We start from the raw sequence: 27,645 nt of genomic DNA on the forward strand, positions 1-27,645 counted from the left end.
GCACCCAAAGCCCACAATCTCCAGTTTAATATAGATACTATTATTACGCGATGCTTCAGCTGAACAGACAAACGTGAATAAGATCTGAAGGATTGTGTTTAGCCAGCATGCTAGTTCACACAAAGCTAAGGAACAACGGTTAGTCAGCTATTTTCTAACACAGGTGAGATATTTGACTTTAAAATATCTTATTTTGAATGAGGCCGGTGCATGCTGTCACTTTTGAAATGTTTTATTGTTGCATCATGATCTAGTATTGTTGACAGGCAAACAAACTCGGTAACTTACATTAAGGAGTTGCGCAAACGCTGTTCATTACAGTAAATACTGTAATTCTTGATAGCAGTATTATGCACGCAAATGCAGATGCATACGAGACTGCTTAAGATGTAGTCTTTTAAAATTTGTTTAAAATCACCACGCTTTGTTGTGTTGTAGTGTAGTGTAGTGTAGTGTAGTAATTAGTTGTCATTTTCTGTTTGACATTCAGACTTGATGTGGATTGAGAGTTTGGATCAGTGTATCCGAATTTGTCATCTAGAGTCAGGTCTTGTATTTATACCTCGTCATTACTATCAACACCCTTTTCACATAAACCAGACTGTTAACTTTGTAGGTGTGGTATTTAGTAAGACAATGTGAGAAGTTGTCAGGTTGCCAGTACTATTTTTAAACGGCAGAAGCTGTTGCATTTTATGTACTGTGTACAGTAGTGTATCATTTCCTCATTAGTTTAGAGTAACAACATTTTAACTGCACTATTTAGTCACACTAGTCTCTGGCTTCCTAAAGTTTTAAGATATTTCTAGCAAAAAAGCTCTTATGGCTGGTTAATGTGTGTGTAATGTGTCTTTTGCTTAATAAAATGCCCTGGATTTTTCTGTTTTAGCACACACTAAACTCAAGCACGGGTCAAGATGCCATGGCCATTTTCTGAATCTATTAAGAAGCGGGCATGCAGGTACCTGCTGCACCGTTATCTTGGCAATTTCCTCCAAGAGAAGCTAAGTTTGGACCAGCTTAGTCTGGATCTCTATCAGGGCACAGGCTCGCTGGCTCAAGTGCCACTTGACAAATGGGTAAGTCTATGGTTTTGTGGTGTTGCCACAAAAAATCCCTATTTGACATTTGCTTCTTAATTATAAATCCATCAAAAAGATTAAATTTCAGTGACTTTGTTTCTTGCATTTCAGTCCCTGAATGAGATCTTGGAGTCTGTGGATGCTCCATTTGAAGTAAGTGAAGGCTTTATTAAGACCATTTCCCTCACTGTGCCATGGGCCTCACTGCTTCAGGACAACTGTGCGCTGGAAGTGAGGGGTTTAGAGATGGTGCTCAGGCCAAGACCTCGAATGAGTAAGAAACACTGATGCAATCACATATGCATTTTATTTTTACAGATGTCTAGGTTGCATTTTAGTGCATTCTACAACCGTTTGTGGTGCAGATGCTACCACTTTTGATCGGATATCTTTAGAGAGGTATGGTTCATAAGAGCTGATGCTTCTTAAGGACAGCAATCTTAAAATGTTTAAGTGTCTTTTAATGAATCAAAATTGCACTAAACCACACCTTTAACCAAATTATATTAATTGAACTACAGTTTGCCAGCTTCTTACACAAATTAGCTTTCATTAAAGCCGCTCTATGCATTGTCGACGTTTTTGTCAAACAGCGACCCCTAGAGTCGCTGGAGAATACTTGCAACTGTCGTAATTTCCCATTCTAGTACTCCGAAGATAATGACCAGGTAATGTTTCACAATTTCATACAAATATTAGGCTACTGCATAGTCTACTAAACTACAGATGATGTTAATATGATAATAAGAAGTTTATTCCAAGTGTAGAGTGCATATAATAATAAAGTACCGCGTTTGCTAGCTTATAAACGTTTTACATGATTGCAGCTAAATCACAAGTAAACATTACAAAATGCCTTGACAAAGTTAATTGTGTACGTTGCATTATCTCATAACATTGTTCGTTATAATGTCACTATACATGATTATTGCTATTTATCATAATAGTTTGCAAATTGTGCATGTTCACACTATTTACAACCTCTAGGCTTATTTATGTCCTGATAATTATGTGAGATATTGACAACTGTTGTCATGATAATCGCATGACATACTACAAGCAAGCGCAACAACATACAACATAGACCGCAAACAAGTTTACAAATGAGAGATTTACTTACTAGTCCATGACCATCAACAAGATCGCCGGATCAGCATCCCATCCAGTGCTGTCTTTTAGCTCACGCCAACGAGTGAAAGCCTGACCGAGTGGGACTCTTGTCCGGTTCCTTACGTGGTCAGATTCTCTTTTCCTCTTCCTACTCTCTTCCGAACGCGCTTTCTTAACTTTTAAATCGTTTAGCCTCACGTCTCAAATTTGCGCGTGCAGTTGTTGTTGTTATAGGCTTGATCGACTTCATGCAGCGCTGCAAGAACCGACAGCCGGATGACGTCAAAGTGCCGTCTCGGATCATTCTCGCGTTACTTTGACGTCATCCGGCGGTCGGTTCTTGCAGCGCCACACAAAGCCGAACAAGCCTAACGTGTGTGACGTCGTTGCCGTAAAGCAAGTCATGATTCTCGCTTTATCGCCTTACTATGACTTTGTTTACCACTGAAATAACTTTTAAGCTGTTATATTAAGGTAAAATAACTGCATAGTGTGTCTTTAAAGTATTTAGTCTATGGGTTCACTTATGTATTCCTCCAGCACTGTGAATGTTTAATGGGTGTTTTATAAAAACACTCATAAAACTAGAATTATTTGTCAGCTTATGCACATTGTGTTTGTCTATTTTTGCGACCTACATGAGGATCAAATCACATTTAATGGCAAATCACTGTAGAAAACCAGTTTATATATAAACTTTTGTTTATATATTTTTTATACTTATTTACAGCGTCCGGGATGGAGCCTATGTACTGGTCCAGCTTCATGGCCAGCAGCATGCAGCTGGCCAAAGAGTGTCTAAGCCAAAGACTCACTGATGATCAGGGAGAGAGCTTCCAACCTCTGGATGGTCTGGAGAAGTTTGCAGAGACTATTGACACAGGTATCCTTCTCCCCATAGACCATGTTTATTCTACATTTTGTTTTATAGATGTTTAGTTATAGACGTTAGAGCTTGCTCTTTTCTAATTCAGGATTCATAATAAAGTTCTTCATTATGTTATTATATGTTATGATCTTTTGTTTCCCTCATCTCTTTGTTAGTGTTGAGAAGAGTCAAGATCACTTTCGTGGATACTGTTCTACGGATGGAGCACGTTCCCGAGAACTCTAAAACTGGCATTGCCCTCGAACTCAGAATTAATAAGTAAGTAAAAAATTTTTTAATGCAGCATGATATGCTTTCAGAAAAGTGCCCTGTATAATCTTACCTAACTCACTTTGATCTTGACTTGGTCCAGTAATTGCTTTTAATTGAAACGTCACCATGCTCTCTGTACATGCTGTGATGTATAGGATGATTTACTGTGATGAGAGTATGGAGGACTCCAGTGTCAATATCCATCAGCCCACCACATTTGCACATAAAAATCTAACACTGGATGGTGCCTCTGTGTTCTGGGATGAGTTTTCAGAATCAGCACGTGCCGGCCTCAAATCACCTCCTCCTCAAACAGTGAGATTACTTGTTCTGTTGTCATCAAACAATCATCCTAGACTTTTATAGTTTTATGTTTATTATTTTTAGAAATAAACCTAACGTAAAGATGAAATTCATACAGTAATTACAATTCTGTCATCACTCTTGTATCAGTAAAAGACCATATTACGGTCTATTTAGCCTAAAAGAGCTATTTAGCAGAGTTTTTATTTTTTGGTTAGCTATCCCTTTAATGTTAGGACATTTATTGTTTGCTGTTTACCAGCTAATTTCAACGCATTCTAATACATATGTCCACTTTTAAGGAAACTGAACCTAAGCTTTCACCGAGTTGGAACCCAAGAATCATCTGTGAGCCTCATCCCCAGTTCCCAGAACCTGTTTCATCCAGTATGCCATTTGAGCCAGTGCAGGTAGGCTGCCTTAGTGGTCGGCTGGAGCTGTCCGTGGTTCTGAAGCAAAATGAAGCCATCCCAGGAGCAAAGGTGGGTACAAATGGAAAATTTGGTTCCAAAACCAGATAACTAAAAATGTTGTCAAAGCATGTTTATTATGATGTTAACATGTTTTTGTTGTGTTTAATTGTGCTACTTAGCTGTTTTTTTTTAGTTATAAAGGCTTAAATAAAAAAAACAACAACTGCAGTTTGATTGATACTAATTGGAATGCACAATCAAATAACAAGATTTTTGAGAAATGTAAAAACAGAGTTATCTCATTTTGGAAGCAAATTCTTCAAATATTGAATAACTGTACTGTGCAGTAACAGATAGTCTAGCTCTAGCTCATATAAAGGTATTGCAGAGATTAGCAGGCTTACACTAAGGGGGCGTGCACACCAAAGCTTTTACGCCCGCAGCCAGCGTATGTTTTCAATTGTTTCCAATGGAAGCTTGGCGTTTTTCAAAATGACCAGCAGCTAGCATTGTTTTTTTTCCACGGTGAAAGCAGGTGCTCAGTGGTTAAGCGGTTGCGAGTTGAAAAATTTTCAACTTTGGGTGAAAAGCTCAGCGTGTCAATGTCAGTTCTCACACGGCCAACCAATCACAGTGCGGTACAAACATCACAACAACCAACCGGCGCATCGTACAACTACTTATAAACAAAGCAGAAGTATCACAGCAACCAAAAGAAAGCTGGCGCTCAGCTGAAAAAACAACTGGCATTTGGTGTCCTTCAGGCGTTTTTAGACGTGTTTAAAAGCTTTGGTGTGCACACCCCCTAAGTGTGCATACACATGACTTTGTGCATGAAATGTCTTGACAAATCATGATTCAACAAAAACTTTCGTATGAAAATTTCTTCGTAATGTATGAAAACATTCTAAAACAACTAATAGCACAGGTACACAATAATCATGTAAACACTAATCAAATACTAGGCTATAGTTATAATGCATTTAATAATGTTGATATATAATATTTACATATATTTTATTATACATTATATTATTATTATTATTATTATTATTATTATATACAGTATGTTATGTATTATTATATAGGCTATCATTTATTTTTTCTACACCTAAAGAAGATGCACATAATGACAAATCTTCATACTTTGCTTTCTCTCTTTTTAAATCTCTGTGAAAGCGTTATGCCTAATGTAAACGTAATGTAATGTAATGTAATGAGAAGTCCAAAGTCAATCACTTGATCTAGGTCGTAGGCATGGGCCGGTTATTGCTTTTAAGGTATAGCGAGGTTTTAAACAGTCAAGGTTTCAAAACCACAAAAATGTTCTGTGATACCGTCTCCAAGGTATGAGCTGTGTTTATACAAATTTCATTAAATCATTAAGTCATGTGATTGATTTGATATTTACATTTAATATACATTAGGAAAATTTTATATATTTTTTGAAAGCATATTATAATTTAAAGGCTTTATTTTTACCTGGCATTTGAAAATAACACATTTTAGTGTTGCAATGGCAATACCGTAACACCGTGAAACCATGGTATATTTGCTAAAGGTTATCATACCGCCAGAACATGCCTAGTCTCCTGTCTGTTTTATTTTAAAGAGCTTACAGATGCGCATCTCTGGTTTAGTCATTATCTCATCTCATATTCCGGAGGACACACAGTGCACCTCACTTCCTCCACTGACAGCAAAACCTTCCATATTGAAAATGCAAAACAAAACAGAACTTTACAGATGATAAATGATCAAGGATTTATTTTCTAGCTCTTTTGCTTCAATGACAAACTGCTCCAAAAATGTCTGGGGACAAGCGGTGCGGAAAGCCCTAATAGACCCTTTTACTGTTTGTACACAATGATGACATGGCAACGTATGCACGCACAGTTAGGCAACGGAAGTATGGCAAGAATCAGCAGTGAAGCAACACAGACAGAGAAAGTTATTTTAAAAAGTTGACTTATCAGCTTTTTCAACACAGCTACCAGATCTGTGTACTATAGTGGAGTGGATAGAAGACGTTAGCAGATGGCCAGATACATATATACTGTACGTATATTAGTAGATTATATTAGTGCAACCAAACGAAACAACCAGACATTTGGGAAACGGTTTTAATAAACTTTCTGAGTTTTTCCACGTTAGAACCAATGGGAATAACACTACTTCTGTTGCCAAAATGCGCGTGCAGGCTATTTGATCACGTGGACTGTAAAAGGGTCTATATTTAGCTGGTTTGGAAGTGTATTATGCAAATTGCCAACCTTGCTGGTTATGTAGAACAATCCAAATTCACTAACATAAGAACAAGGATAAAAATAAATTCATGTGAATACGCACATGTTGTGCGTTAGTAAATAAGAACCAGTGTTCATTGCTTAAGTCCCTTTAACACATAATCTACATTCACAAACCAGTGGATTGCGGCTTCATTTTGATTTATTTGGTAACACAGATCTGTCATTTGGCTTTCAGCATGAACAGCTATTAACACATTTGATAGGACATTTGATTTGGGCCACTTTCGTTTGGAAAAATAAATTTGATGCGAAATTGAACTGTAATAAACTTCAACTGTGTATGGCTGAAAGAAGATTTACATCTAGGGTGGCTTGAGGGTGAATAAAATATGGGCTAATGTTCATTTTGCGGTGAACTTTTCAATAAAAATAATAAAAAGTGGTTAATTATTGGTATGTTTCATGGTTGGTTTTCACAGTTGGACATCGATGGACAGTTTGAATCTCTAATCATGTTACTGTCACCACGTCAAGTTCACCTTTTACTGGACATGTTTGGTGTCTTCTCCAGCTCAGGTGACACCTGTAGTTTCAATCACACAGGATTCACTCATACGGTTTCATCATAAACGGGCACCAGTGCAATCAGTAAGTGTGATTGAATTATCATGTGTATCTAGCAGGGCAGGAGTGGTCTGCTTTAGGAAAAGATAGGAAGAATCGTCCTATGCAGCAAGAGGATGAATATCGCCTTCAAATGGAGCTCAACCGCTGCATGAAGAAGGACATCATTTCAGGAGTCACAGACCAGGACCTGTTTGAAAGTCAGACTACCAGAACAGTGTCCAGCAGGGGTTAGTTCAGCACATCGTTTAAGTCTCACTGCTTTCTGTTTCTGTATACTTTGCTGATATGTGTCTTTTTATATTGGTCTGACAGAGGATGTCTTTTTCTCTATGGCTGATATGGACATGTCACACAGCCTGTCATCTCTTCCACCTCTTGGAGATCCACCCACCGTGGATCTGGATTTGTCTTTAAATAGCAACTACTCCACTTCCCTGGGGGAGTCGCCGACTGGAAATGTATCAGTATGTCACCACTGCTCACCTTAGTAGTGAACTCATTGTTTTATTAATATTATTTACAGGGTCATATCACACATTTGAATACAAGTGTTGTTGAATAAAATTGTCTGCAAAAATTATCTTTGTAAATGTATTGATCAATGACTTGATGAGATGCATATGCAGATATTTAATGTGCCTTATATTGTGTTTTTCAAGACTGTGTGGGATGAGTGCATAGATGTTTCTAAACAAAGGGAGAAACAGACTAATGAGATGCCACAGCATTCCAGAGATTCTCAGTTCCCCCAAAAGCTACTTCGGCAGACATGTGAGTCTCGTTTATGGTCAATAAGAGTTAAACTAAACTAACCCTATTGCCTGGTTTTACATATTAGACTAGACTTCTTACAAAAGCTTACAAATATTTAAAGGCCATTGTTTTGTCTCAAGATGCACACCAGTAATGTTTAAATTTCATTTTAAGATTAGGTCGGGTTTAGGCCTTAGTTAAATTGTCTTTTCTGTAAAACTGGACCTTTGGGATTCATCTCAGTCTTAGCATTTATTGGAATTGTTCACCTTTATGTTTTCTTAACCAATAGAATCTAATTTCTGTGTGATCTCTAGCTCATCCATCTAAGGGCCACTGTGATGAATCCAGGCCTGAGCTGGTTCTCAGGCTGTCATTGGGGAGCGTCTGTCTGTCAGTCCTACATATTGACCCTCTCCCACCACCAGATTCCTCCCTCAACCCTCTTGCACCAATGGCCTCAGAGTTTTTCCGTATACTGTCTTTAAATCAACTCACTGTAGGGGGTTTTATCCAATCACGAACTGTCTTTGATCAAGCCTGTCCACATGATCATCTCAGGTAAAATTATAAGAAGGTAATTTACAAAATAATATGTAAAGCTATCCAAAGTTTTAGTAGTATTTTTTAATGGACAAAAAAAATTTTTTTTTACTTATTCTGATAACTGGTAAACTATTCAGTTTGAACTATAAAAAAAGTAAAGGACCGAAGACAGAGCCTTGTGGAACCTCATATCCATAATGTTTGGAAAGAAGGTGTTTCACTAAATACAGGGTAACTTTTGATAATGTATTTCCTACCTCCTCAGGTTCATAGGTCAGAAATTAAAAGTGACTTATGAGCACTGCCAAAGCTCCAGTGTACGGACACTAAACACTGATCTTTCCCTGAGCCAGCTGGAGCTTCTGGAGTGCCTGTATTCTGCTGACAGCCGCACTACACAGAGTGGAGCACAATACACAGAGGTACACATACACACCCACATGAAGATAAGTCACAATCATACTGTAGCTAACATAACATACATAGAACTGTTGACTTAGAGTACATTCTGACTGCACGTTTCCCTTGATTAAATACTGAAATTATTTGTGTCTTTTGTGTGAAATATCAGCTTCTTACTTTTGACGTCCCAACCAGTAGTAGTGAATCTCCTCATCCCACTTGCCTCCACCTACTCTACAAACTAACAGAACGCAGAGGCCCGCAGGTAACTGATCAGTATAATGCAACACTTCTTAACAGATTTGAATGTAATATTTCACTTAGAGTAATATAGCTAAAGCACTATATTACTTTAACCTGGTCTTTCTAAAGTAAATTGAGGCTACTTACTTGACATCATGATTTAATAGTTCCATTAAATAAATGTAAATGTTTCTGACAAACGCATTTTGTTTTCACCAGGGCGGGCAGGTACGTCTAAGTGCTATACCTCGTAAGGCAGAGTTGCAGGTTGAGCTGGGTAAAGTTCGCTCTGAGTGTGATGTCAGTATCGTGGACAGGCTCAACTCTCTGCTCCAGCCCCAGAAACTGGTTACAACAGAGATGATGGCGTCTCACATGTACACATCCTACAATAAACACGTCAGTCTGGTGAGAAACACTAGCACCCTACTCTGTGTTCTTTAGCAGTTGTACTTGTGTAGCCCTTTGCATCACAGTTGTGTGTTTTCCTCACAAGCACAAGGCATTCGCAGAAGTCTTCCTGGACGATAGTCGTAACCCAGCGCAGTGTCATGTGTCTGTGACGATAAACGCCCCCCTGCTGGCGCTGGTGGTGCGGTTTCCCATCCCAGATCTACGCTCGGATCAGGAGAGGGGCCCCTGGTTTAAGAAATCCCTGCAGAAAGAGCTTTTGTGTCTGGAGCTAGAAGACGTAGAGTTCAAGACAGAGTTCACTGGAGGAAACTCTTCAGAACAGACCAAGATGGAGCTCATGTTCAAAGAGCTCAGTGGTAATAACTTACAGACTCACATAATTTAAACGCAGATACTTTTATTGTCAAGTTTTTTGTTTAGTTCTGTAAATTGACACTAGACAGGAAGTCTAGGTAATTGACTGCTGCTGTGATCTCCACATATAGGATGCAGATATACTTTTATAAGCCTCACTTCTTGTTTTTTTTTTAACATAGAAAACTCAGTTCTGCAAAGATATACAGGTGTACTTCTCGAAAGTTTTATTTTTACAGAACCTAGTTTTTTACCTGTCATATTTAAAGATAAAGCAAAGTGGATAAAAAGTGATCCATTGACTTTTTTATATTATCAGTTTAAAACACAAATGTATAATCTAAAAAGCTTTACTATGATGGAGGACCCTTGACTCTTTATATTTTAGTAATTTAACTGAATTTGGTAACATTCACAATGTCTCGTACAAAAGACAATTACATTTTCAGCCAAACATTATTAATTTGCTGTACCAGGGTCGTTCCAAAAAGACAAAGATCACCCTGCAACCAGATTCTTACGAGTAGCTAACACCATGGAGGAGGACATGACGTCCTCTGACTGTGGCAAATTCGACTGGCCCAGGTATGCTGCGCTAGGCTCTCTGAATCTGTAGTTTGTTCAATAAAACATTACCTGTAGAAATCATCCAGGTTCAGAAGCTGAAGTTTTGGTTCTTTTACTGTTCAGAGTTGTTCTGAAGGTGAACCCCAAGGCCGTGCACTCCATCCTTGAGCGTGTAACAACCGAAGAAGAGGAGGAAGGGGTGGATGGTCATTCACAGGAGGAAGAAGAGGAGGAGGAAGGAGCCGCCCACTCCCTAAAGGACGTGTGTGATTTTGGCAAAGCCGAGCCCTCCCCTTTCTCTTCACGGCGTGTCATGTATGAAAACGAAGAGGTAGAAACTGCTTTTTTCTTTGGAATAAAAGTCATGTTATTAAGTTAGTGATTTAACAGATGTTTAGAGAAATTGTATTGTTTTTTCGAGGAAAGTATATAAAAAAAATTACAGCTTTCATTCAAATTGCAGGGGTAGTGACAAACGCTTATCTGTAAATAGATTTATCCCATTTATTATGCTATACATTTTGTCATGTTTTGATGCAGATGGTAATCCCAGGAGATGTGTTAGAAATGACGGAATTCCAGGAAAAAACCATGAGCAACTCTCGCTACATCCTGGAGCTGTTTCTTCCCAATGTTCAGCTCGCTTTGCCCAATAAAGCCTTTTATGAGAAATTACACAACAGGTAACAATATTACTGTTAGTCCACTGATGAACCTTTACATACAGTGTCAACCCCTAATATGTTGCTAAAAAGAATGTTATTTGTGTATTTGGTTAATGCAATGGCTCTCATTCACTAATAATTGCGTACGTTTTTCCTATTTATACGCACACTTCTCGCAAAAACTTTCTGCCTAAATCACAACACGTGCATAGTACGCACATGAGTTTGTTCTTATACTTGTTCTTACGTTAGTGAATTTGGAGTGTTCTACATGAGCGGCCGCGTGCACGATGTTGGTAATTTAAACACGCCCAAATCAGCTCCATATGAGGGTTTTCCGCAGCGCTAGTCCAGAGAAAATTCTAGAGCAGTTTGTCATAGAAGCAAAAGAGCTCGAAAAGAAATCTGTGATCATATTTATTATCGGTAAAGTTACGTTTTGCTTTGCATTTTTTATTTGGGAGGTTTTGCTGTCGCTGGAGGAAGCCAAGGCTGTTCACTGACCAGAGTAACATTAAATAAGTATTGGATGTGTTAGCAAATATATCATTTAATTAATATGACAGAGCTCGCATTTGTATCTACAATAAAACAGACAGGAAATCAATTGATTGACGTTTGGACTTCTAATTACATTTACATGACGTTTACATTAGGCATAAGCAGACGCTTTCATATAAAGATTTAAAAAGTGAAGAAGAAAAGCGTGAAGATTTGTCATTACGTGCATCATCTTTATATGTGTAGTAAAAATAAGTAGGCTAATGTATAATATAATGTATATAATAATAATATAGATCACATATATAATAATATATTGTACAGAAAATATTAATATAAAATATAATCATGTAAATTTTATATATCAACATTATCATACATATTATAATTATAGCCTAGTATTTGATTATAGCGTACGCAATTATTGCGTACAAGTGGTTTTAAGTTTTCTTGAATTTTTGCGTTAATTTAGAAGATATTTTGATACGAAAGTTTTTGTTGAATCACGATTTGTTAGTGAAAACATCTGTACGCACATCTCGCGCACAAATTTGTGCATATGCATGCTTAGTGATTGAGACCCATTCTGTTTGCATGGTAAACTTTATGGTTTAAAAAACTCATTATTTTTAACATACTGTATATTTTTGTTGCTCCTTCATGCCCTGCCTCTCTAAAACGCATAGATTTTGTACAAAGCATATCATTCTGAAAGGTGCCGTGTGCTCCGATTGGCCAGCTATACAGTGCGTTGTGATTGGACGATTACCTAATTTGTCTGTGCAAGTAAACGGTTGCCTACAATCCTTGCGTTAGTTGTAATCTAAGAAAAGATATTTCAGTTGGGATGATAACCTGCTCATTCGTATACTTTGGGATTTGTAACTCAGGAAAAGGAAATGTAAAATCGTGAGTTGGATAATAGGTGCTCTTTAAAACTTTGTTACTGCTTTATATAATTGAAACAAAAATGTAGTTTGTCCAACAGTCTTCTCTATTCCTCTGACAGGATTAACAATGACCTGCTGCTATGGGAGCCCACAGCCCCATCACCAGTGGAGACAGTGGAGAACATCCCATATGGTGTTGGTCTGTCTGTAGCCAGTCAACTCATCAACACCTACAATAAAGACAGCTTCAGTCAGTTCAGATCTACCTGCCCTGAAGGTAAAAGCACATCCCATTCAAAACCCTACATGGCCTTCACTTTTTTATCCAGACCGCATATTAGGACTGGGCGATATTGACCAAAATAATATATAGGAATATTTTTTGTTGATGAATGGCGATATACGGTATATATCAATATTTTCCAACATGATCTTATGGAAATCCGTGGTATAGTCACAGAAAATGTGATCACTTATTCATTTTTTTTACGTGACGGGACCACGGATATCTTTTCCGTGTCACTTCCACGAATTTCTCATGTCATTTTGTGTATTGTTTTCTCTTAGTTTTTTTTTCCTATTTTCAAATCATTGTCGCTTGGGGTTTGGGTTTGGATATACTTTTATGTTAGGATGTACTTTTATGTATTGGTTTCTACATGTTTTTCTTCCGCTTTTAAAACTATTCTCGCCTGTAGTTGGGGTTAGAGTTGAGGTTTGGGTTAGGATGTCTAAAAATGTAACAGAAAGTGATTCTAACCCCAACCCCAAGCGACAATGGTAAGAAAATAGGAAAAAACAATGAACAAAAACAATACATATAATGACAAGAGAAATCCGTGGGAGTGACACAGAAAAAAGCTGAATTCCGTGACATGGACACGGATAAAGTGATCAAATTTTCCGTGACTATAACACGGATTTTCGTGAGATCAGGTTGTATTTTCTGCAAAGTTGAATAAACATTTACATGTAAGTCAGAGCTTCATGTGAGTCACATTCACCACAAACAGCGTATGATGAAAATAAATAAAATTCAAAGGCAGGTGTTTACTCCCATACACAGCTGCCTACCATGCAAGCTGATTAGAAAGCTTATGTCTGACCCCAGTGTACATTTCTGGTTGAGGTTTTGTTGCAAAGAAGACGACTGATATATTACCAATATTCTGTATACTGCCCAGCCCTACAACAACACATAATGAAAATATAACATTCATTGCCAAGACTTGGATTTGACAGCATGCTGTTTGTCAGATGATAATGTTTTCTGGGGTGTTTTAGTGCCTCTTTTAAGTCCTTAAACATGCTTATGTGTTTGTTTGTCTGTGTGCGTAGAGGAAGACAGTGGTTCTGAAGAAGAAGCCCTGCAGTACTACACTCCTGCTGAGCTTGGCTACAGGAGCAGGAGGAAGAAGAGGAGTAAGATTCAGCCCAAAAACTCACAGAGCCTCTTCTCCATTGTCTTGTCTGTAAACCACGGCCTGCTGTCTCTACACACACAGATCAAGGTATTACATTGGTATCACACAGATATGAAGGAAAGCTGCCAATGCAAACCCAGCTTAAATGATGTGTCGACCCACCTTGATGTGTTTGCTCCACATTTTTGATAAAAACTTAAAAAAATATATATAGGGTCCCAAATTGTTGCCCACTATAGTGAAAAAAATTATTCATTGAATTTAATCCATTTTTTAAGGTAAGTGGTTGCAATCAATTTATTTAAGCTACATTTAAACAAAAGTTTTATTTTTTATTTTTTGTTACTAATCTTTTTTGTTTAAATGTAGCTTAAATAAATTGATTGCAACCACTTACCTTAAAATTTTTTATTAAATTCAATGAATCATTTTTTTCAGTGTAGTATATTTTTGCCCTTTGCATAGTTGCTATTTAGAGTACTAGATCAATAATGTAATAGCGATTATTTAAGTTATTGATACATTGCTTACATATTTAACTAATGGCAATACTTCAAGCAGGAGGATAATAGTGTGTTGCCAAACAAACACGGAGAGTTTTGGTTAGAAGTGAAAAACGGGACTCTGTTTGGCGTGACACAGCATGAGGGCTACAAAGACCAACATTACATCTGCTTTCACACATCGCAGGCTTGCCTTTATCACCACGGTAAATAAATCTTTGTTCTTCTCAATGAGGTAATCATACTTATTTAATTCTGTTCATTTCGGCTGTTATTTGAGTTTTCTTTGTTTTTGAATTCCTCAGGCTCAGTGGATGGAGATGCCCCTGACTGGAGTGTTACTCTGCCCTGCAGGACACGTCCTCATTGGCTGGAGCCCGTGATGTATGCGTCTGAATCGGCGCCTGAGAGGGCGTCTCCTTCTGAGGGACTCAGTTTGGAGCCTCACAGCATGCTGTCTGTCGCTGTTAAAATCTCCTCGCACAACACTGAGCGCAATGTCAAGGTGAGCCACAGCAACTGTGGGCAGATTATTAAAGCTATAAGGGCTTAATGCTTTTATAATACGATTACTTTATATGCATTGATAGCAGGGTTTCATAAAATAAAACACAAATAATTATTTTAGTACAAATATTACGGTACATTCACACCGGGCGAAAGCGTTAACGCTTGACGGAAGGCTTGTCTGAAGCGTGGCCAACGGCCAATCACAGTGGCCGCAACACATGTTCCGGTCTTCCATAAACGTAATTCGTTGGCCCTGCCTAGGTTTTTTGCATAAGGCAATCTGATTGGCTGACGCACGTGTTGCCGCTTGAAAAGTTGAGAAATGTTCAACTTCTGGCATTGACGCGGCGCCGACGGATCGACAATTCAGTTCAGCAATGCATGACGTCACCCATTGAAAGTGAATGGGAAGCGTTAACGCTTACGCCCCTTGTGAATGCACCGTTACTCTACCGCCAAACAAAGTAGTTCCTCAGAATCAAGTGTTGCTGCAACAGAGCCCGGTTCCCAAGCAAAACAGACGCAGCAAAGACACAATGAAAATATAATTGAAGACTGTGGTGTTTATTTTCATGAATAAATAACATTTATATCGTGCAACTGTTGAAGTGTGGATCAAATATGTTTGGAAGCATGTTTAACTCTTTCCCCACCAGCATTTTTTTTTTAAGTTGCCAGCCAGCACCAGCATTTTTTATGATTTTCATAAAGTTTAATGCCTTCCAGTTTGGTGTTTTTTCCATTGAATGTCTTTTTTTTTTCAAAAAAGTTTCTTAAAATTGCTGAGGTCTTGATATGTGTTGCTGTGTTGATAGGAGTTCCTTATAGCCGTTGGCATGAGGGGGGTCACACTTCAGCACAGAATGGTGCCTTCAAGTATGGGATGGTACGATCAGGTAGTAAACCAGAACCATGTGCAAACCTAAAGTAAAAGCTTTTAGCCCCTGTACTGTTACAACTTGTGTAGTTTCTATCAAGATGAAATGATACACAAGAGCTGACATCTGATTTGAAAATACAATAAAGCTGTGTATCTGTGCTATACATTTATGGTTGTCTGTCCACTTTTGATAGTTGACTTTTTAAATGTGTCAGATGAGCCAGTCCTTGGCTACAACCCCCAAACTTCAGCATCTACCCTTCACCTACACCTTTGGAGCTGTTCTCTCGATTACAGGTGATGCCTTTACCTATAGTTCAATGTAAACTTTACAGTTAAAGAGATAGTTCAGCCAAAAATGTTACTCATCCTCAAGCCATCCTTGATGTTTATGATTAACACAATTGGAGTAATATTAGAAAAAGTCCTGGCTGTTCCAAGCTTTATGGTAGTAAACAGACTTTTTGGGCTTCAAATCAGAAGCACCATTTACTTAGCCTGGCTCCGCCCTCCTACGTGCTTCCGCTTAATTTTCATTTCACTTCAGTACTACGTCTGGGACTGCTCTGTAGAGTTTCGGTGCATGATATACGTCACGACCACACGTTAGCGATCGCCAATGGCAGATCCTGAGTGACTCTGGGCAGATCCAATAGTTTTAAACTTCAACAGAGGACCCTCCTTAACGGAAGTAACGCTTTGCAATGGAGCGTGGCCAGACTCTGTACAAATGAAATGAATGTACGAGAGTCTGGTTGGACCAGGCCATATTACCATTATAAAGAAACAGCCAGGACATTTTCTAATTTAACTCCGCCTGTGTTTGTCGGAAAAAATATGATCCATATACATAAGAGGATGGCTTTAGGGTGAGTTAATCATGAAGTCGTTTTCGTTTTTGGTTGAACTAAATCATGGGGTAATTTTCATTTTTGGCTGAACTATCCCTTTAAAAATTACAGCTGCCCTGTACATATTGTAAGAAATATGTGTTGACAGAGTATGACTGTATGATTTATCATGTAAATATTTGCCATGATTTTACTGTATGATTTATCATGTAAATATTTGCCATGATTTTAAAGTAACATTAAAGTCATATTATAAAACAAATTAGTTACATGGTTCTGCATGGTTTAGTATGTTTAAAAAAATATCATAAATATTTCTCCACTTAAAATGGTAATTTTTTTTGTAATTTGTGCAAATGGATATTCATTATGCTTTATTATGCTTTCTATAGACCCTTATACTTACCTATGAGATCTCTGTTGACTGTGGAGACCTTTAGCATCTCCAGCAGCGTATCTTTAGATCACTCTTCCTCTAACCTCAGGTAAAGCTTGGATCATGTCAACATCTACACCAGCCATTACTTAAAAGAAAACACCACCGTTTTTCAATATTTTACTATGTTCTTACCTCAACTTAGATTAATTAATACAAACGTATTTATTTTCAATTCGTGCACTTAATCTTTGTACAGCGCGTCGTGAATGTGTTAGCATTTAGCCTAGCCCCATTCATTCTTTAGGATCCAAACAGGGATGAATTTAGATGCCACCAAATACTTATATGTTTTCCAGATTTAAAGACTGTTACATGAGTAACATGAGTAAGTATGGTGGCACAAAATAAAACGTGGGGATTTTTTTAGCAGATAGTACTTAGTTTGCTGCACTTCGACCTTGGGTGCAGTAATATTGACGATGAGTGAGAGGGGGAGTAGTCAGGAGTGATGATGTTGCTGCGCGCCGATGTCGAACTGCTGCAAACTAGGTGCTCTTCCACCATACAATATAGTTCTCATTTTTTATTGCTGTATCACGTTTTATTTTGTGCCACCATACTTACTCATGTAACTACTCATCTAACAGTATTTAAAATAGGAAAAAACATGGAAGTGTTTGGTGGCTTCTGGATTCATCCCTGTTTGGATTCTGGGGAATGAATGGGGCTAGGCTAAATGCTAACACATTCACGACGCGCTGTACAAAGATTAAGTGCACGCATTGAAAAAAGATAGGCATGTATTCATTAGTCTAAGTTGGGGTAAGAACACAGTAAAATATTGAAAAACTTTAATTCTAACAACAAGGGTAGTATAGTTGCTCATACCATTCTCTCTTTTACAGAATCATTTTAGATGAGGCAGCGCTGTTTTTGTCTGACAAAATCAATGCTGTGTCTGTCAATCTGGCTCGAGGTAAGGAATTTGTATACTGTATGTTTAATGCAGCATCAGAATGTGTCTTTCTATAATAGACATTATACACTAACATTTCCTGTATTCTTACGTCTTAGATTATGTACAGGTGGTTGATATGGGCACTCTGGAATTGAGGATCACAGCAGTGAAACCAGGAACAGATGGCAAAATGGTAGGAACATGTTTTCCCTCATGAATCTCATTGACTTTATCATCTGAATCTAATGCCGTGTATATTGTTTATGTCTTTAGACGGAGCCAAGGTTTGAGCTGCGTTGCTCAAGTGATGTTATTCACATTCGCACCTGTTCTGACTCTTGCGCCGCTCTTATGAACCTTATTCAGTACATAGCCAGTTATGGGGATCTTCTGCCCCCTTCTGGACTGGAGAGCAAAAGCAGAAGCACTAAGCAGAGAGTGAAGGTCAGTTCAGGTGGACCTAATCTTTTTTCAAAGTCTTATATGCGACATTTAATCATTTATCCACAGTTTTTTTTTTTTTTATTATTGTTGAGGATGCACTGAGCTGTTGTTTATGAATGTTTCATGCTGATTCAGACTGAAGCGGGAAGCCGCCCTCCGCCTCAGACTCCTTTGCTTCCTGAGGCAGAGCAGCAGATTCTTCAGGATCTGATGAGCGATGCTATGGAGGAGACAGACGGCCTGCAGTCTCACACGCTTCAGCAAAACGGTCAGACTCTGCTCACAGATAGATGTTTGTAGTACCATGTTTAAATGGGGTTACTAAGTCAATTCCAGTTAAATTTTTCCGTAAGTAGGCTAACATAAATAAATCCAACCTCTTTCATAAAGGATGCTGTAATGCACTGGTCTTCCTCCCATTGAATCTGTTGATCTCTGCTGCAGGTGTTAATGAAAATCACTCCCATGATCAAGACCCACCCCGCTCAGATCTCTTCCTTTTTCCTGACGAGAGCGGAAACCTGGGGCAGGAGCCAAGCCCAATATACCCCACCCTGCACTCCCCACTCATCTCTCCTCCCGTTCCCTCCCTGCAACATGATTCTGATGACTTTTGCATTCTGGACACACCCAGCTCCAAACTAATGGTGAGTTAAATCATTTCGGAATCGTTTTGGAATCCATTCAGCTGATCTCCGGGTCTGGCGCTAGCACTTTTAGCATAGCTTAGCACAATCCATTGAATCTGATTAGACCATTAGCATCGCGCTAAAAAATAACCACAGATATTTTTCCTATTTAAAACTTGACTCTTGAATGGATTCCAAAACGGTAAGAATCAAATGTTTAACTCTAGGGGAGCTGGAAAATAAGCATATTTTCAAAAAAAGTGTACTGTCCCTTTAATGGGAATATTCAGACTTGGCTACATATTTCTAAGATGTGGTCTGTATTTCAGGAAAGGGACGAGGAGCCTGTGGTAAAGAAGTTGACCTCAGAACCCATACTATTAAAGGAGAATTACTTCAATGCGCCTATAGAGGGCAGCAGCTCTAATAGGGGCCCACTTCACTTCCCCATCCCTGAAGTCAGATATCTTGTCAAGGAGATCTCAGTGGTTTGGCATCTCTACGGAGGAAAGGATTTTGGAGGCGGGGCACTCTCCTCTTCGCCAGCTCGCAGTCGAGGGTATGGAAAAGTTTTCGCTTCATAGAAATGAATCTGTGTGCGCGCAGTATGACAATTCAGAAAGCTGTATGTTGATTTGTGTGTGTGTAGGTGCACTCCACACAGTTCTCCATCACAGACTCCTGTAAGACAGGCCAGAAGAAGCTCCCGTGTTGGAGGAGGGTGGAGCAGAAATGCTGATGTTCTCATGGAGATTCAGCTCAGTAAGGTGAGAAAGTATTTTTTGCACTGGATGCAAATTCTTAATACTGGTTAATATGGTTATATTGGAAACTGGTGTTTTGTTCTTAGCGCTTGAATTCCATCTATATCTGGATGCTTAAGAGTGACAAACACATAAACTTTTTAAAGGGGACATATCATGAAACTTTTTGACTTTTCCATGTTTAAGTGCTATAAGTGGGTCCCAAGTGTATGGAAGGAAATCTGTGCTTCTATAAGTGCTTCTATCAACCTAGAAAATGTGTAAAAGATCAACCCAGTAACTTAGTTTTGGTAAACCATTCTCTACAAGCATGTGAAAAAATTGGGCATTGAAATTTAGCGCCCCTTGTGATGGCTTCAAAAAAGCTCTTCACAAACCTATGGGTGACGTCACAGACCCCACGTCCGTATTTAATACAGTCTATGCTTGAATCTTGTACAGGTGCGGTTCCAGCATGAGGTGTATTCACAGATGGCACCAGAGGCAGGTGTTTCAGCAGAGCAGCCGGTGTCCAGACAGGTGTTCTCTGTGCAAGACCTTGAGATACGAGATAGGCTGGCCTCCTCCATGATGAACAAGTTCCTCTACCTGTACTCCAGTAAGGAGATGCCCAGGAAGGCTCACTCCAACATGTTGAGAGACAAATAATGATCAAATATCTCACCTGATCTGCAGATGGTTGCAGCATGGTTTTTAAAGCATCACTCATAAGCCATACATAACACAAATTATACAGTCTTAAATGAGTGTTTATGTGTTTAGTTGACCATCAGAGCCCTGCATCTGTGTCCAGAGGTGGGCCAAGCACCTCAGGAATGCTGCCTACGTGTATCTCTAATGCCCCTTCGTCTGAACATCGACCAGGTACAGAGCACCACACCCCACACATTCTGCTTTGTGTACACAACACAAACAAAATCAAGTCAGCGCTTATCCTAATCCCAAACTTAAATGCATGTTTGAACTGCCTTAATTTTTAAAAACACCTACTACTGGCATATCTTAACATATATCAGTGCCATTGTTTTGTCTCAAGTTGCACACCAGTGCTGTTTATTTTCTAACATGTTTGTAAAAACTGTTTAACAGGATGCTCTGTTCTTTCTGAAGAACTTCTTCACTAGTCTGTCAACAGAAGTTGAACTGTTTTCTCCACCAGAGCAAGAAGGTGATGCACAGCATGCAAAACACAAACTACGAGGGACTATGAAGTGTTTTATCACTGCAATCATTTATCGATTTGTGTTGCAGTGTTCTACATGTCAATGAAGAAGCCCCCCGGCCCTGACGTCTCCTGTAGTTTTTCCAAATACAATGGTGGGACGAGTCAGGACCCCGCTCCCATCATCTCTGTGCCAACGCAAGCACGTAGCAGTCCAAGTTTCATCAGCACCTGCAGCCAAGGAGGTGCTGCTGAGACAGACACAACTGCTTCCTCATCTTTCACAGACCAACCTATTTTCTTCAGGTGTGTTTGCGTGAGAGAAACCTAGTTAATGATCTTAAAGGGGACATTTCACAAGACTTTTTAAAGGTGTAAAATACATCTTTGGTGTCCCCAGAGTACACATGTGAAGTTTTAGCTTAAAACACCATATAGATAATTCATTGTTAAAATTGACACTTTGTAGGTGTGAGCAAAAATGTGCCATTTTTGGGTGTGTCCTTTTAAATGCAAATGAGCTGATCTCTGCACTAAATGACAGTGCCGTGGTTGGATAGTGCAGATTAAGGGGCGGTATTATCCTCTTCTGACATCACAAGGGGAGCCAAATTTCAATTATCTATTTTTTAACATGCTTGCAGAAAATGGTTTACCAAAACTAAGTTACTGGGTTAATCTTTAACACATTTTCTGGGTTGATAGAAGCACTGGGAACCCAATTATAGCACTTAAACATTGAAAAACTCAGATTTTCCTGATATGTCCCCTTTAAATCATGAAACAAACTGTTTGAATCATCAAACAAGTAGTTAGAAGTTATGAATCATTTACTTAAAGCAAACAAAATGTTTGGTGATGGTTGTTTTTCAGAGAGTTCCTATTCACGTCAGAGGTGCCGATCAGATTAGACTACCATGGAAAACACATGGCAATGGAGCAGGTGCGATATGAATGACTTCCCATTTATAAACCATTTACAGTTACAATTATATATTTACAAAAAAAATCACTAATTGCAAAAATATAATCTTTATATTATAAGGGGTCAAGCTTATAACTTCTAATGCGTCCTATAATCCTCAGAATCCTTGGCTAATGACGATTCAATTGACATTATTAAAAATATATGATTAACCTATTTTTTCAAACTCTTCTTACAGTGTTTGTCCAATTGCCATAAAATGGAGTATGTAGCATCTGGAGACATTCAGGATTAAGTTATTAAAGGATTTTTGATAACTTCAGTAAACGGTCATATAGCACGCCAGCGGATTTGACATTAAAAAACAAGGCGTATTGACATGAAACTTGGTACTTCGTAATTATGGCTTTTTTGAAAAACGCTACGCTTCCATTGGAAACAATTGAAAACATGCGCCGGCGTAAAAGCTTTGGTGTGCACGCCCCCTTAGAGTGTCATTACATATTTTTTTAGTGTTTGTATTCATAAAGATATGTTATATTACCAGATTTGACACTGTGGTATGGGCACAGTCTGAGGACACACAAAAAAGGTGGGGTGACTGCTCCACTTGCTGGCTATAAATTGCATTGAATTGGCTGCGACTGCAGTACTTTTGGTCGGATTAACTTAAAAATTGTGTCCTTGTCTCAGTTGCTATCATAGTCCATTAAGTCATTTGTGGACCTTGATAGACATGGCCGTCATTTTAAATACAAAATGACAAAGCATGGTTTGCCCAGTTACAGCTGTAAAGCACTCCAATGGCTAAATCATTGATAAACTTTTGTGTATTGACATGAAGCTGGAAACATGTCATCACTATGATGGCCTGAAAGTGCATGCACAGTTTGTCACAGTGACACCTACTGGTGCAAATATATAAAACATAACCAATTTTCCAAAAATCCCAAAAAATCATAATTTTTTCTTCTGAAATCATGAGGTCTTAGTTCTATAGAGACAGAGCGCAGTTATGCAAAATTGAAGACCACGCCCACTGGGGGGGGGGGCAGTCCGGCCGTCTCCATTGGCTTTGTGTTGCGGGAGGCCGCCTCCTTGTCATTTCTGACTTGTGACAAAAAACAGATTAATGCCTAAAAGCTGCTGTGTGACAAGTTGTACAGCTAACAAGCCAAAAATCCCAGAAATACGTTTTTTTTAAGCTGTCAAGCTAAGTGGGTCCCCGACTACGCTTCCCCCTAGTGGACGCAGTTCTACTAAGGGGAGTACTATGAAAAGTTGCCTGGTTCCACTTTTGTGTCTTTAAACGCTCGTTTTTTGGGCTCGATGGCTTATACAGGCTTATTTCTGGGTTTTTTGGCTTGTTGGCTGTGCATCTTGTCACACAGCAGCTTTTGGGCATTGTTCTGTTTTTTGTTATAAGCCAGAAATGACAAGGAGGCGGCCTCTCGCAATACAAAGTCAATGGAGACGGATGGATTGTTTTCCGCCCCGGTCGGCGTGGTTTTCAGGTTATGTCTCTGTCTCTATAAACTGCTGTCTTAAACTCTACCCTTATTGGACTTGACCCTGTAATTGCTGTTTGCAGCTATATATGTTTAATATTATTCTTTTGATTATTGAGTAAAATATTACCCAGACATTTTTCTGAGAGAATATATGATTAAATAATTGTATGATTTCTGGGTATGATGTTGTGCTATTACTTTCTCAGGGCACATTTGCTGGTATTGTAATTGGACTGACACAACTAAACTGCTCAGAACTCAAATTACGGCGCTTGTGTTACAGACAAGGGTAAGAACAGTCATCTTAATTTATCTCACAAAACAATTCGAGTCAGCTCATAAATTCATTTTTTCTTTGTTTTTTTATAGATTGTTGGGTGTTGACAAGCTGTTTTCTTATGCCATTAACGAGTGGCTAAATGACATAAAGAAGAACCAGCTGCCGGGGATTCTTGGAGGGGTGGGACCCATACATTCCCTGGTGCAGCTAGGTCAAACACACTTTTATATTATACCAAGTGAATGAAAGGCTTTTGTTTTTTGTGACCACGTAAATGAACAATGGTCCAGTAATTTCAGTGTGTTGAGAAGTGTTGTACTCTCTGTATAGTTCAGGGTTTTAAGGATCTAGTGTGGCTGCCCATTGAGCAGTACCGGAAGGATGGGAGAATAGTACGCGGCTTCCAGCGAGGCACCGCCTCTTTCGGCACCTCCACTGCAATGGCGGCATTGGAACTAACCAATCGCATGGTTCGAACAATACAGGTAAAACACAGCACCATGTATGTGTAAGATAAAGTTTACTGCCCATGTAAAACTTTATGTAATTGATGTAGTTACTAATGTGCATAAATACTGTTTTTACACGTTTCCAAAATGTGACCATATCAGTCATTTCTTTATATACACTCACCTAAAGGATTATTAGGAACATCATACTAATACTGTGTTTGACCCCCTTTCGCCTTCAGAACTGCCTTAATTTTACGTGGCATTGATTCAACAAGGTGATGAAGCATTCTTTAGAAATGTTGGCCCATATTGATAGCATTATATAGCATCTTGCAGTTGATGGAGATTTGTGGGATGCACATCCAGGGCACAAAGCTCCTATTCCACCACATCCAAAAGATGCTCTATTGGGTTGAGATTTGGTGACTGTGGGGGCCACTTTAGTACAGTGAACTCATTGTCATGTTCAAGAAACCAATTTGAAATGATTCGAGCTTTGTGACATGGTGCGTTATCCTGCTGGAAGTAGCCATCTGAGGGTGGGTACATGGTGGTCATAAAGGGATGGACATGGTCAGAAACAATGCTTAGGTAGGCCGTGGCATTTAAACAATGCCCAATTGGCACTAAGGGGCCTCAAGTGTGCCAAGAAAACATCCATTACACTATTACACCACCACCAGCAGCCTGCACAGTGGTAACAAGGAATGATGGATCCATGTTCTCATTCTGTTTACGCCCAATTCTGACTCTACCATCTGAATGTCTCAACAGAAATGGAGACTCATCAGACCAGGCAACATTTTTCCAGTCTTCAACTGTCTAATTTTAGTGAGCTTGTGAAAATTATAGCCTCTTTTTTCTATTTGTAGTGGAGATGAGTGGTACTGGGTCTTTTGCTGTTGTAGCCCATCCGCCTCAAGGTTGTGCGTGTTATGGCTTCGCAAATGCTTTGCTGCATACCTCGGTTGTAACGAGTGGTTATTTCAGTCAAAGTTGTTCTTCTTTCAGCTTGAATCAGTCGGCCCATTCTCTTCTGACCTCTAGCATCAACAAGGCATTTTCACCCACAGGACTGCCGCATACTGGATGTTTTTCCCTTTTCACACCATTCTTTGTAAACCGTAGAAATGGTTGTGTGTGAAAATCCCAGTAACTGAGCAGATTGTGAAATACTCAGACCGGCCCGTCTGGCACCAACAACCATGCCACGCTCAAAATGGCTTAAATCACCTTTCTTTCCCATTCTGACATTTGGAGTTCAGGAGATTGTCTTGACCAGGACCGCACCCCTAAATGCATTGAAGCAACTGCCATGTGATTGGTTGATTAGATAATTGCATTAATGAGAAATTGAACAGGTGTTCCTAATAATCCTTTAGGTGAGTGTATCAGCACGCTATATTGTTATGCTTCTTTGGTTAAAGTCACAAAACCTATTGGGGAAAACACAAGCAATTTTTATCTAGATTTTGGTGTAAAATATTTTTTATTATGATAAATCAGTTATTAAATAAATAGCACCTGATCTTTTATTTGTTATTTTGATTGTTTTGTGTGTTTTTTACCCAGGCGGCTGCTGAAACAGCTTATGACATGGTCTCTCCAGTTCCAGATGAGAATGAATGTAAAAAGATTAAACGGTACTCACATTACTGCCTGGCACATCAACCAGTGGACCTCAGAGAGGGAGTAGCCAAAGCATACAGTGTAGTGAAAGAGGTATGACCTGCCTCCTAATATACAATGATTGTAAAACTTTCCAGACTGTATACGTATAAACATTAACGCACAATCTAACTGTAATATGTGTTTACAGGGCATTACAGATACAGCTTTGACTATTTATGACACTGCTACACGCGAGCATGAACAAAGGGGCATGACGGGCGCTGTGGGCGGAGTCCTGCGTCAGCTTCCTCCTGCAGTCGTTAAACCTCTTATCGTTGCCACAGAAGCAACTTCCAACGTGCTGGGAGGCATGAGGAACCAGATTCACCCCGACGCACGACAGGAAGAGTCCCAGAAGTGGCGCTTGGGGGAAGAATGAGCTGTGCTCTCGCAAATTTGCCCCCCGCATATCTTAAATGATATTCACGCTGACGTATCGGCCCATAGTACACGTGCTGACTTTGAATAGTGTGTTTAATGCCTGTAAAGGTGATATGTGGCCAGTTTCAGTTTTCTGCTTATGCTTTTGTATAAAGCGCTCATGATGTTTTGGAGGCAGACGATCACAGGCTGTGGTAGAAAAAGTTTGACCTCCAAATGAAGCATTAGAGGAGTCTAAAGTTTATTTCATGCTTTTTTTTAACACCGCTTTATGATATCTACAGTAACTGGAGAGATTGAATCACATAACTGGAGATGCACAGCTCTAATGAATTCGTTTTCTCATCCCACCGGTTAACATTCTAGTAGTGTCTTTATATTACAGTTAATGGGTAAATAAATACTGTACAGAACACACCGCTGGGTCAAAAATGACCCAATGTTGGGTTGTTGTTATGCAACCATGAGGAATAATAACCCAGCAGTTGGGTTAAAACAACCCAGCATTGGGTCAATTTGAACCCAGCGTTGTGTTCTGTTCGATATTTACCCATTATGTGTCAAAAATAACCTAGAGTGCTTGTTCACTTCTAAAGAAATGCTGGTGACCATTGTTGTGTAATGTTAAGCTGTCCAAAAGGTGAATCTCTCAAAGTGTCCTGATTATGTTTTTTTTTTTCATTTTTTGATTTTGCCGAAGAAATTATATTTTGCATAAAATAAAGAAAATAAGGCCTGCTTTGTTTCCATTTCAAATGTTTACATTGTAAAAATTTATTTGGATACCTCTCACCTCAAAAATTGGTTAGCCCACCCTAAATTATTATTAAAAAGTAAAAAAAAATATTATTCACATTACAGTGGGCTACTGAGAGTTGCCAAATATGCACTTATTGATTTTAAAAATATCCATGCAAGAAAGGCTGTCAAAAAACAAGCTTAGTTGTTTATGCTAAATGTCAAATTTTCATGAATTAATTTAACCCTGGGTTGTAAAATCACATGAACATTCAGTTCTGTGGAATCTACACATTAAGCTGCTCAGGCGACATTCCTAAGCAGCTGCATCACAGGAGTCTATACTGCACATCTTTCTTAAGATAAGGACACAAAACATGTATGTAGTTTTCCGCATTGTTAAAATATTCAAATAAACAAGCATTTTTTTGTTTTTCTTTCTGTTTTGACAAAACAGTATGTTCAGTCAGTTTCTTCTGGGAAGCATTTGGTCAATTTAATATTTGGATGAACTAAAAAATGATATTAAAATCTCAATTTCTCATTTAAATGGCACCTCTAATATTTATTGTACGTTTTATTTGAAATGGTGATGATAACAGTTCTTGTACATAGATGTATAGGTAATTTTCCCAATTTATACAAAAGCATGTATGATCAATAAAAGGGAAATAAATTATTTAACGTCCACCACTTGACTCTTTGTGCTGTATGCTATTGATTTCAGTGAGCATTAAATGGATTGAAATAAAAACCAAAACTAATAATGCAGATCATTGCTGTTATTCATTTTATATAACATATTACACACAACACAGTTTGATAGTTATGTTACTACAAAATGTGTTACAACAACACTCCCCAGTCTCCAATATGAGAATTTGGTATGGGAACACCTCACCAGTTAACATCTGTGGTTTTCC

The 27,645-nt window shown here is 38.8% G+C and overlaps 1 protein-coding gene across 3 annotated transcripts; it reads left to right on the plus strand.

The window, feature by feature from the left end:
• The first annotated feature begins 21 nt into the window (after positions 1–21).
• LOC129417056 (autophagy-related protein 2 homolog B) lies at positions 22–27,493 on the plus strand. 3 transcript variants are annotated; one of them, XM_073869568.1, is made up of 43 exons: positions 22–163; positions 890–1,079; positions 1,194–1,356; positions 2,923–3,075; positions 3,237–3,339; positions 3,489–3,648; positions 3,939–4,118; positions 6,778–6,874; positions 6,979–7,152; positions 7,238–7,389; positions 7,585–7,696; positions 7,996–8,239; positions 8,490–8,646; positions 8,796–8,891; positions 9,089–9,277; positions 9,366–9,639; positions 10,114–10,222; positions 10,328–10,535; positions 10,745–10,887; positions 12,380–12,537; positions 13,599–13,771; positions 14,243–14,393; positions 14,493–14,692; positions 15,513–15,592; positions 15,767–15,874; positions 16,821–16,913; positions 17,713–17,783; positions 17,882–17,958; positions 18,039–18,209; positions 18,345–18,477; positions 18,654–18,856; positions 19,168–19,397; positions 19,488–19,605; positions 20,044–20,234; positions 20,364–20,466; positions 20,692–20,770; positions 20,854–21,070; positions 21,638–21,707; positions 23,407–23,489; positions 23,570–23,691; positions 23,811–23,965; positions 25,505–25,654; positions 25,752–27,493. In XM_073869568.1, the coding sequence occupies exons 2-43, from the start codon at positions 918–920 to the stop codon at positions 25,980–25,982; spliced, it is 6,243 nt and encodes a 2,080-aa protein (XP_073725669.1). In that variant the 5' UTR covers positions 22–163; positions 890–917; the 3' UTR covers positions 25,983–27,493. The 3 variants fall into 3 exon arrangements, with proteins under 3 accessions (XP_073725669.1, XP_073725671.1, XP_073725670.1); XM_073869570.1 differs by having other exon boundaries at positions 14,246–14,393; XM_073869569.1 differs by having other exon boundaries at positions 6,982–7,152.
• Positions 27,494–27,645: the final 152 nt, after the last annotated feature.

Source organism: Misgurnus anguillicaudatus, chromosome 7 (genome assembly GCF_027580225.2).
Source record: "Misgurnus anguillicaudatus chromosome 7, ASM2758022v2, whole genome shotgun sequence".
Taxonomy (NCBI): Eukaryota; Metazoa; Chordata; class Actinopteri; order Cypriniformes; family Cobitidae; genus Misgurnus; species Misgurnus anguillicaudatus.

Bases quoted from the DNA above. Each gene is read 5' to 3' on its own strand.
- LOC129417056 (XM_073869568.1), top strand. From the start codon at position 918: ATGCCATGGCCATTTTCTGAATCTATTAAGAAGCGGGCATGCAGGTAC. The intron at 9,640-10,113 runs GTAATAACTTAC...TTGCTGTACCAG, and splicing joins CATGTTCAAAGAGCTCAGTG to GGTCGTTCCAAAAAGACAAA. The intron at 23,692-23,810 runs GTCAAACACACT...CTCTCTGTATAG, and splicing joins ACATTCCCTGGTGCAGCTAG to TTCAGGGTTTTAAGGATCTA.